Source organism: Dufourea novaeangliae, unplaced genomic scaffold (genome assembly GCF_001272555.1).
Source record: "Dufourea novaeangliae isolate 0120121106 unplaced genomic scaffold, ASM127255v1 scaffold164, whole genome shotgun sequence".
NCBI lineage: Eukaryota > Metazoa > Arthropoda > Insecta > Hymenoptera > Halictidae > Dufourea > Dufourea novaeangliae.
Window position 1 is genome coordinate 229,414 of NW_015374038.1, and position 12,131 is coordinate 241,544.

The 12,131-nt window shown below is 33.0% G+C and overlaps 1 protein-coding gene across 1 annotated transcript; it reads left to right on the top strand.

Annotated features, from left to right (window-relative positions):
- Nucleotides 1-2,834: 2,834 nt before the first annotated feature.
- On the top strand, nucleotides 2,835-9,628 carry LOC107189523 (anaphase-promoting complex subunit 2). The gene is made up of 8 exons (XM_015578078.1): nucleotides 2,835-2,909; nucleotides 3,147-3,582; nucleotides 5,163-5,404; nucleotides 5,527-5,707; nucleotides 7,911-8,136; nucleotides 8,212-8,396; nucleotides 8,482-9,027; nucleotides 9,163-9,628. The coding sequence occupies exons 1-8, from the start codon at nucleotides 2,835-2,837 to the stop codon at nucleotides 9,600-9,602; spliced, it is 2,331 nt and encodes a 776-aa protein (XP_015433564.1). The 3' UTR covers nucleotides 9,603-9,628.
- Nucleotides 9,629-12,131: the final 2,503 nt, after the last annotated feature.

A 12,131-nucleotide genomic window follows, 5' to 3' on the forward strand; every position in this document is an offset into this window, starting at 1 on the left:
TTTTTTATAGGTTTAGGTTCATGAAAGAAGTCATCCGCCGAGGGATTTCAGCACAGATAGTATTACATAGTTAAGATTTAAGTTATTTATAAGGTTTATTGTTAAAGGTGGGTAGATGTAGAACTTGTGATTCCATCTACCTGCCTTGGGCCTCCACTCGCAGCAACCTCCTCGTGGTGAGGCCTGGGCAATCGGTATTATCATCGGTAAAGTACTGTAAACTGATGACAATATCGAGCTAATGGCTGCGAACTTCGAATCTATCTCATAAAACCACGTTCTATATTACATCGAACTAGGATTATTTTAGAAATCGATATGAGATTCAAAGTGTAAAAATGTCTAGTACTTTGAATGTTTTAAAAAAGTATTCGAGATAAAGATGTATGGAACTACTGAAAATTACTTTAGATTCCTTTTCCTTATTCTGTAAATTCTTTGATTGGAATATGAATGTTGCTGGAAGTATGAACATTTTCACAGGACAATGATATAAATGGAACTTTAAAACTTTTTTAAGTGTTACAGTGATATTTCGTTATATGTTCCATAATGTCAATAATATTGATTTCCTTGCAACATCCACAATTATTACAAATGTCAATATAACGAAATATCTTTTATGCGATGTTTGTGGTGTAATAAAAATCTGTGTTTCGATTACGTTTTTGATACGTATTACTCACTTATATGTAATAATATAGAATAAAAATACACTATTAGTCCGATATTTGAAAATATATATGCGTTCGTTGTCAATATTAAACTGTTGTAATAACAATGGAATAATAAAATAATTTACTCAAATGTACATAATAATACATATGCATATTGATAAAAACAATATTAAACGCAATAACTTTTTTGTACGCGAAGAAAAACTAATATAGGTCCGTCGGGATTGGAACCCAAGACTCCTTTCTAATACGTCTACTTTACAGTGAACGGACGGAAGAGAATCCGTTCACGACCATGGTCCCTTCGATGATTTTCCGACGTACCGAACACTCATGATCTGACAACATTGTACTTTAGACTTGACAACACTGTAGAAGTTAGACTAGTTGAGCTCGAATGGATTTAACGTAGTTCACAAATTCACCGTTCTCATAACGTAGAGGGCAGCAGAAAATCCCTGACTGTGGGGATATCAGCGCCACTGCGCAATCCCCCCAGACACTCGCCTAGGGAGTCTGCCCCAACAAGGTTGGCAGCTCCAACCTCAGGCCATATATAACCAAGAGTCGAGACGCCTTCCCTCTCTTCTTCTTCTTCCGCGCTCAACTTCCGACTCTCGATAGAGACGCACGTCTCTATCCGCCGCTCCCGATCTCGGGATGAATAAAGTTTTCTTTTACAAACACGTGTCATAACTCAGTGATATCCTCGTGGTCCTCTACAGCGTTCTGAGCAAGTCACCCGTACTGGTAAAACCCAACATGACTTTTTACACTATCGGTATTTCAGAACATGAGACACGAAGTCCCATAAGATGATAGGTCTATCCTATACCTTGCCGGTGCTCATACCACACTTACATGAAAGAACCACATTCTGTTTAACATTTATTTCAGTACTCGACAAGTAACCAAATTTGCGCGTTTGAACGTTTGAGGGTAAAAGCAATGTATTTTATTGCTAGTGAAATAAGTAATAAACACAATTGGTCACCAGTCTGTCAACAGCCAGCGTGTATCGGTGATTGTTCAGTGGCGCCATCGTCGCCCTTTGAACGATTGGCGAAACAATCTCCCCCACTATAGCAAAACGTAGGAAAGCCGACTCTACTCGAGTACGTGGAAACCATTGCATAAGTCTCTCCTTTTTGCACTTGCGGTTGTCCTCTTTTACGGCGCATTCTCGTCTTGACGATGTTTCAAGGGTCCCTGTTTTCGGTCGGCACGATGAAAATGGCGGTAAATGGGATACCACATGCACTGTATACCGAATTATTCATTGAGCTAATGAATAATTTACACATTCAAAATTAAATTCTTTTTCTAGACTGGTTAGTATATTCATGAGTACCCCAAAATGCATTTCAGGTTAATGGAACTGCGAGAATTGTAGAATATGTAAGATGGTCGGATAAACGTCTGAACTCTTTATACAGTGTCATGTCAATACTTGTTCGTTCGCATCGCATACAATGTATCACTGTTCTAACATAATCATTTCTTCCGAATGCCTTAGGAATGCTTTCTGTCAGTTAGCATATCGTTTAGTATTTACAAACATTTTAATCAAGCGGTGTCAGTATATTAATTTGGCAAAACGAAGTTGGTATCCCAACCTCGACGTTTTTCTCAGCGATATTTAAAATCTGAAGAATAAGATTTTCACAGTTCACGTTTGTCTCCGACAATGGGTGCGTTCAGGAGACACAACCGTTGAGTAATTTCACTAGATTTGCTACCGCCCACCCAATAAGATGTAGCGTTCAGAGTCAAATCTAGTGAAATCACTCAACGGTTGCGCAACGGATTGTGTCTTCTGAACGCAACCAATGAATTTCTTCAGATGCTTGCAGACATCTGCAGATGACTCTGACTGATTGTGATAATTGTATTGATTCTTTTTCCAAGCAGCTTTCTTTTGTGCCAAAATTTCCAATATTTTGACAAGAGATATCGATACCTGTAATTATTAGGTTATAAAATATCGATAAAATATATATAGCGATATATCCATAGGAAAATATCGATATGTACAGTTTTCGATAAATATCTTCCATCGCTAAGCTATGTTTATTGATGTTTGTGCTTCTCCAAGTGTTTAAAATTTTCATCTAATTAAATTTTTTATTTATTGAAAATTTATCCGTTTTAAATAATATGGATAAACTCGATAGTAATGAAAGTGATGTAATATCTCGTATAGAGTATGCATTTCCTATTTTAAGTGGAAAGGTTTGTTAAAATTTAATGAATGTCTTACAATTGTAAAATGAATCAATTGAAAATAATTGATTAATGTTCCTTAAAAATAATTATTTTATAACATTTAAAAATAAATTATTAATGTTTTAGTGTATCCGTGGTTATAGTGTTTATTGATGTCTCTTAATATAGTACATATTTGATTAAAATAACTTTGAATGACTTGTTTTCATCAGTATACTGTAAAAACAAAATATTTTGTTGTAGCTTCAGAATGAATGCAGAGATGAAGAATTTACCAAAATAGTAAATGAAATAAAGGCATTAAATTTGACATATTTAGTCGAGGATATGGTCATTTATCAGATAAAGTATCATATGCGACAAAATGTGACTCCCACATTTTGGAAAAAATTCACATTTACTGTAGATAAACAACTAGGTTTTGAACAATTTAAAAGTGCAGTAGATGGATTATATGCACGTATGACAGAATTTTTACCAGTGTTAAAAAGATTAGAATATCTTTTACAAGAAGGAACAGTTCATTCTGCAGCAAGTGAGAGTGATGTATTAAGTCGATTTAAATTAATTGTAAGATCGACATTACTAAGTCAGATACCACTTCATTACGAGCATATTGTAGAGCAGTTTTATAAAATTGCATTTAATGTATTTAGTTGTACAGACAATTCTACACAAGGTAATTAGTATTCAAATTTCATTTTTAGCCACTATTTATATTATATTTTCTTTTATAATATTCAGTGATAATTTGATATAATTTACATATGTACATAAAAGTTATTGTCAAATTTTGAAATTCAGTTCTCGTTGAACTATTATATAACAAATATGAATTTAAATATTAATTAATTTTGTCTACTAACATGTTATGTAAACAAGCATTATGTGTATAAAGTGGTAGTAGTACATACAAAAATTTAATAATATTTCAGCTTACCATAGATATATGGAAGTTATATATGTTTACCAGTATACATTGTTGATTAAAGGCTTCATTGTAGCACATTACCTTTTGAGCATTTATCATAAAATATACATAAAATCTTATACATACGTATTTCTTTCTAGGAAATAGAGAAAAATAAATGCAAAATAGTATACTTGCTCATATATCGCATGTGGTGTCACTTTTGTCTTGTAGTAAGAGTATCAAGATTAATATTACAATAATTTTAAATAAGTATCTGCTATGTACAATATTAAATGTGCACAAAATTTGAATTTCATACACACAGTATCCCAAGAATAGGTTTCAATATTTTGAGCGGTGACAGGGAAACTCAAATGGAACAAGCAATTTTTGATTTGCTACCATATTGCAGCAATAAACGCAATAGAGTCATGAAACATTTTCATCTGTTTACGCTATACTAGCAATCATAGGGTTTTACACTTATATTCATTTATCAGTAGCTACAGATAAAACAAAACATTTACATAGTTTAAGACAAGATTCTATTCAGTTCTGTACATTACAATGGGACCCAGAAGTTCTTTGATTATCGAGGCACACAATTCAGCGATACAAGAAAGGTTGAATGTGTATGAAAAAAAAATGGATTATGCTGTCTGATAATTATTTAAACCACCAATTCAGATTTCGCGTGAAAAATCAAATTTTAAAAACTACTGATATTTTTATTTATAACTCTTATCATTGTTTAAATAATTGGTAAATCGTTTACCATTTGATATATCTAATCAAAAGAAGTAACTTTTGTCTTGAAACTTTTTTTCTATCTCTTACAGTTCGCGAATTATAACACAAAATCGGATAATTTCCGAATGTTCAGGAGTTAATTTCATAACTTAGAGTGAATTTGGGCAGCAAACAAAAATGGCGCTGTAATCAGGAGAAAATCTCCTAGATTTTCCCAAAGTTTCAGAATTTTTTAATTTTCAGGTTCGGGATACTCCCTTGTAAGTTATATGGCATTTTAGTTTAAATTATGTAAGATATTAATGATTTTATGCCCAAAAGTAACTTCCTAAATTGTTTTAACATGATAACTTTTTGTATCTTGGATAAGTGCAATACAGTTCAATGAATCTTGCATTTCCTTTATATTTGAATGTCCTTGAGACTTTATTGTAATATATAAAGAAATAATTTTAATTCATATTTATTACCCTTTTGTAAGTAACTTTAATAAATGCAATCAGACCTCAAAGTTTGACAAACTTTTTGCATGCTCTGCATAATTTTTACATTTATTACTTGTAAAATTTTTGATAGTAGATATCTGTTTTTTTTAGTAACAACATCCAGTAGCAATTATCTACAGTGTATAGGTTGTTATCAGGAAGTGGAAAAATGTCATTGTCAACAGATAGTAATTATGTTCCATGAAACAAATAGAAAGCTGATTGAATTGGAATTATTGGAAAGATTAGCAGGAAATGTTTTGACATTGTTAATACATATACATATCAAGAATCATGTAAATCAATCATGTGATAAAACATTTGATGTCTCACAGTTAGAATCACTGGAAAATGTAAGGATTTAATATTCACATAGAGTACTATATGTATTCATACACATATGTATAGTATAAATTATACAAGGTATTTATATAAATATTAAATGAAAAACTGTTATTTGTATTTGATTTTGCAGTGGCTTGAAACAGTTGTCATGAGTTGGTTAATCAGAGTATATTCTGGTGGCTTCTCAAAAATCATTTCCTTAAGTGAACAAACTCGTAATGCTATAGATAAATTTAAACAAAAGTTGTCTCACTTTTTGTACGAAACATATACAAGATTTAGAATTGAACAGCTTTTTGATATTATAATAGGTATTCTTTTATACACTGTATACATTATTATATATGCAGGGTGTCCCACGCAAGTGTCACGAAATTTCAAGATTTTCCTTAACTTTACAAAAAATAGTGTTAAACAACAGTTGAATTATAATTTAAGTGTGCAGAACTTTGGTAAATCAGAATTTCTTTATTCACATTCTTTTGAAGAAATAAATGTTACCTTTTGTTTTTTAAATGAAATTAAAGCACTTTTTAATAATAATTTACATTAGAACAAATTGTGACAAATTCAGTGACTATAAATATGTTACAGAAAAATACAAATATAGTAAAAAAAGTCAACAGAAATTGTACACCGTCTTGGTATACAAGGCGTTCGCTATTTTGTTACCTTTTTATACGTTATTTACGTTTTTTTGGTAACATACTTATAGTTTTTGAATTTGTGACGATTTATCTTAATGAAAAATATTTATAAAATACTTTAATTTAATTTAAAAAAAGGTAACATTTATTTTTTTAAAACAATGCAGATAAAGAAACTCTAATTTACGAAAGTTATACACACTTAATTATAGTTCACCCGTTAACACAATTATTGTAATGTTAAGGAAAATTTTGAAATTTTGTGGCGACATTTACATGGGACACCCGGTATATACAGAGTGGAATAATAACTTTGATCACTTCGAATATCTCCGTTATTTTTGGAAATAAAAAAAAACTTTATTTACAATAGTTGTATGATATCAAGGGAGCTATAACATGGTTTTCGGAAATTTTAAGGACACCTCTGGGTCATTCCACGCCAAATTGATCACTTTTTACACTTGATATCAAGGATTTAATGAAATATGATGTGAAATTGGGATGAGGGGTTGGGGGGAAGTCATAACTTAATAAAAAATACGGGCCGTCGAAGTTGGCAACTTTTGCCTATTTTCGTGAAATCGATGTGTTTTGTGAATTTTTATTTCGAAAATTATTCATCGTATTGAGTTCATACTATATTTATTTTAAATTAAAAAATCGTTTCCTTAGTCTTTGCAAGCATATGCAAATCCTTTAATGGTTCCTCCAATCTGTCTCAACACATATATCGTGCGCCATTGCGAAAAAATGCCCCACCAAGTTCACGTGCGCTACATCATATTTCATTTTGAACAAAATCTTTAACATTAAGTTTAAAAAGTTATCGATTTGGTATTAAATGACTCCTATGCTTTTAAGTGGATTGCTATACCTTTTTTTATCCCTTGTATAGTAGTGAATACTTGGATGATTTTAACGACTTATAATACAACGCCATGCGACGTTGAATAAAGGGAAAAACAACAAACGCAATGTTACGTGGACGTAAACGGGCACCACTTCAAGAACTGCTTACGACGTAAAAATCGTTGTTTTACTCCTGTATTTAACGTCGAATGTCCTTGTATTATAGGTCGTTAAAATCGTATAAACATCCGCTATTTTACTGGGGATAAAAAAGTGTAGCATGCCATTTAAAAAAAATAGTCAGTTGCTGACAAAAAATATACAAATAAAAAAATTTCTTTCTATGTTAGATCAGTTTAATAAAACGGTAAATGTGTTATTGTAAGAAAAATTTAGAGGGCGTATATATACGCCTTTCGTACATACTTATAAACACGTGAGGGCGTGTATATAAGCTCCTCTATCATTCTACGGAAACAAAAGCATACGTTCCATTTTAAAAAAATGGAGGTGACCTTAAAATATCCAAAGTAACTCCGCCTGCAAAAAAAACTATTAGCGCCATCGGATGGCTCTCTTTGTACTGTGCAATTTTTGTTAAACAAATATTTTTGTGAACCTTATAGTTTCAAAGATATCTGAGGTGGTAATGGTTATTGCCCCACCCTGTATATTATATATCTTCATACGGAAAGTCCTTAAGTATGACTCACCTTTCCAGGAGCAATGTATATTTATATACTAAGCATAAATCCTGTATGAATCGTTTATTTCAAAAGTGGTGGAAGTCCATTATTTATTGTGACGAAATATTCAAAGGTTTGTACTTCGATCGATTTAAAATTATTGATAAATGTTGCTATGTTTTGTCCATGTTTTTCAGAACTTAGATTTATGTAAATTAAAAAACAAGAAGTGTTTTCATGGACCATAAATGGAAATACCACTTTCATAATAAACGATTCGTATGTTTTTATGATGTTTATGTTTCTATTTATGTTATCTTTGTGTTTAGAGTATCCCGATTCTCAACCAGCAATAGATGATTTGCGTATTTGTTTGGAACGAACTGATCTGCGGAAAGCTTTAATTGATAGTTTACAAGAAGCTTTAACAACAAGATTATTGCATCCAGGTGTAAATACACCCGATATATTAACAGCATATATTGCAGCTATACGAGCATTAAAACAGTTAGATCCTACAGGAGTTCTTCTTGAAACAATAACAGAACCTATTAAGTAATTACTGTTCTATTAAATATGTTCATTGTCAATTTTTTCACAACAATTTGTATTCTTTTTTATTTGATTTAGAGTTTATTTGAGAACAAGAGAAGATACTGTACGTTGTGTTGTGAGTGACTTACTTGATGATTCATCAAGTGATTTAGCAGATGAATTAGTTAAAGGTGAAACTCTACAGCTGGATGATTATTCTGATGAAGAAGAAAATGAAGATTGGAATAAATGGATGCCTGATCCTGTTGATGCAGATCCTGGTATACTTATACATAGAACATCGAACTTAGATTACTTGTAATAAATTTTAATAACATCATAATTTTAATCTACTTAATCTTTTAGCAAAATCAGCACAACGCAGAGTGTCAGACATAATCTCAATGTTAGTGAGTGTATATGGGAGTCAGGATTTATTTGTAAATGAATATCGTACGCTATTGGCAGACAGATTGTTATCTCAATTAAATTACCATACTGAACGAGAGATTCGTCACTTAGAATTATTGAAAAGGCGTTTCGGAGAAAATCAACTTCACTATTGTGAAGTTATGTTGAAAGATGTGTATGATTCTAAGAGAATAGATGGACATATACAATCCGATAATAATTATACTTTCGAGAAAGAGGAATTTCCTACATCTGCTTTGATACTATCAGCCCAATTTTGGCCACCTTTTAAAGAGAACTGGAAATTGGAGTTACCTAAAGTTGTGCAAAATCAATTAAATAAATATGTAAAGGCATTTGAAACCTTGAAAGGAAATAGAACGCTTTGTTGGAAACCTCATCTTGGGAACGTTACACTAGAAATTGAATTAAAGGACAGAAAGTTAGATATAAATGTGACGCCAATACATGCTACGATAATTTTGCATTTCCAAGACAAGAGTAAGTAATATTATAATTTATATCAATTTTATAATAATCTAATGATACTTATAAGTATAACATATTACAATAAGTTTTTATCAGGATAGTAGATTGTTATTCTTATTGTCCATATTCTTCAAATGGATTTTACAGAAGAGTGGACGTTAGAAGAATTAGCAGAAGTAATGCATGCTCCTGCAACTGTACTCAGAAGAAAAATAACATTCTGGGTCTCGCAGGGTATTTTAAGAGAAAGTTCTAATGATGTTTTCACATTACAAGAAGAAAGTTCCACAAAAAATAGATCTTTACCGGATGTCGTTGAAGAAGAAGAAGTGGAAAGCGTGATGGCATCTGCAAGTGATCAAAGAGAGGAAGAATTACAAGTATTTTGGTCCTACATTGTTGGAATGTTGACTAATTTAGATTCAATGCCTTTGGAAAGAATCCATCAAATGTTAAAAATGTTTGCATCTCAAGGTCCAGGAGCAATGGAATGTGGTTTACCTGAATTAAGACAATTTCTTGATAGAAAAGTCAGAGAACATCAATTATTATTCTCTGGCGGTTTGTATCGCTTACCGAAAACATAAAATTCATTGCATTGTTATTATGTGGTTATTGTGTGTTATTAGCTGAGATGTGGCTTGCGGAAAGAATGCTTGGTCCGATTGGTTACATTCTCACCAATCGCAGCGTGTAGCCAACGTTACCGCGAGAAATCGGCTGGCAGACTCGCGCTCTGATCGGTCGGGGTTTTTCATTTATATCTCGGATAACATTTTTGCTAAAGAAAAACTTGTTTCAAATCACCTCGCAAGTCTCCCATTTCAGGGCCTCCAACATTTTTGTTACACCCTGTATAATAGATTGTGCAGTCTTATAGTTAGGGATGAATCGATACAAGTAAATACGAGTACATTACTCGATACTTTTGGTATTAGTGATGGGCACCATCGATTAAAAACTATCGACTAAGTCGATAGTAACCAACGACTACTTTCAGTCGACTAATATTAGTCGCTTCAAGCGATTCGCTCGAACTTGCGAACTATTGATCGCTATTGACTGGATCTTGATTATTTTCTTCGTGATGCAAACCCATTGCAATTTTTTCATATATTTTTTTATGCATTATCAAGAACTGTGTAAATTATTGCTTATAACCTAACTGATTTACATAACAAATTTAGAGTAGTTAATTTTTTAAGTGCCAATATTAAATAGCTTACAAAAAATCGAATATTAATAATTGTTTAAAAAAACTTGTTTACCACTTATATTTTTGAAATTCTATCTGTGTGAACTATAAATTTCTAAAAGGTAAATACACCAATGGTGCTGAAAAGTTAACATAATCTATACATAACCTATAAAGCAAAATTTCGGTCGACTAGATTCATCCGAAAAGATAATCAATCCAGAAATATCTGTTTTATCAACTTTAAATGTACGTTGGTACACCTGTATCCTGAACTGCCAGATGACTACATCGTTTTTTTTTGTTTTTTTAAAGAAACTAAGTACCACCAACTGTTTTAATTAGGCTAACAATGACCACCAAACGATTACGCATCGATTGAGCATTTAAAAAACTGAATCCAGCGAAAAAAAAAGTTTCGGCTAACTTCACGGTCAAATTTTGATCACTTACTTATAAAAGAATGCGTGACCATCAAATGTTCTAATTAGGCCACCGAAGACTACCAATCGATTAGGTATGTAGGGAGCATGTGTAACTCCCTAGGGACACGCCAGGTCTCAAACCAGTCTTCGCAGTGGACATTACCGAGAGAGACGGTAGTATGTAAGCGCATGGTGATATACGGCGTAACGATACCAAAGTTCCTGTAGACTAGTCCTAATTATAAGCGTTATTTAGAATTTAAGTTGTACATAGCATAGGCATATATTTTCCAACAAATTTTTTTTGCTTTGTTACACCGTGTAAATGGTCTCGCGCCTCACCCGTCGTCACTTTGGGTGGGGGGGGTGGTGTAGGGAGTATGTGTAACTCCCTAGGGACACGCCAGGTGGCCTGTTGTGAATCTCGCCCTGATCTTGTAGCGGCGTCTAGCGTAAGCTTCACAAGCGTGAAATTCAAATTAAGGTATATGATCGTAATTAGAAAAGGAGATAGAAGTGAAGTTATATTTAACTTATATTATATTTTAACAGTCGAATTTCGCTTTTACTCCTTCTCTAAAATATATTAAATCATGGCAAATATGTTAAACACTTGAAAATTATAAAATGAATAGCTGAAAGAAATGTATTAACAAATCAGGAATTATTTCATAATTTAATAATTATTTTATTGGCTCCTGGTATCTAAGGACATATTGTAATTAACAAGATGTAACAAAAACGATCGTTTTGTAAAGGAGTCCATTCCAGTATTGACCCTCGATAAATAAAGACGTGTTCTTCAAATTAAAGTTGTCTCCTTTAAAAGACGTCTAAAATTTCCTAACGAGCAGAGTTCTTCAGGGCTCCACGGGCGAGGATTCACGCCTGATTTATCTTTTTTAAAAGAAATCCCTGGAAAAGGCCGCAATAAATTTGGTGACAGCGGTGGGATACGCTAAAGTTTATACATCCTCAACTTGGCTCGCCGGCTCACAAGGAACATTTTGAATCACTGGGACTTCGTCGAATCAGCATCCTCTTTCTCTTGGGTTTTGAGCGGTTTTCCCAAGAGCCTGGGTGAATACCGAAGAGGAGTGATTTTCGGTGGTCGCTGAAAGCTCATCTTCCCCGAAAACCACACGCTGATGGAGATTCGTGAAAGCTCATCTTCGCCGAAAACCACACGCTGATGGAGATTCGTGAAAGCTCATCTTCCCCGAAAACCACACGCTGATGGAGATTCGTGAAAGCTCATCTTCCCCGAAAACCACACGCTGATGGAGATTCGTGAAAGCTCATCTTCCCCGAAGACCACACGCTGATAGAGATTCGTGAGACGTTTTAATTTTAAAATTTCTAATTGTTCAACGCGTGTTGTATTAGTCTTAATAATTGTGTTTATTCGAATTTAATATATATACAGGGTGTCTCAAAAATGTCCTCCGACCCGGAAATGTGGCACTCGGGGGATGAATTGGAACAACTTTTTCCTT

Bases quoted from the DNA above. Each gene is read 5' to 3' on its own strand.
- LOC107189523 (XM_015578078.1), top strand. From the start codon at position 2,835: ATGGATAAACTCGATAGTAATGAAAGTGATGTAATATCTCGTATAGAG. The intron at 2,910-3,146 runs GTTTGTTAAAAT...ATTTTGTTGTAG, and splicing joins TTCCTATTTTAAGTGGAAAG to CTTCAGAATGAATGCAGAGA. The intron at 9,028-9,162 runs GTAAGTAATATT...TGGATTTTACAG, and splicing joins TTTGCATTTCCAAGACAAGA to AAGAGTGGACGTTAGAAGAA.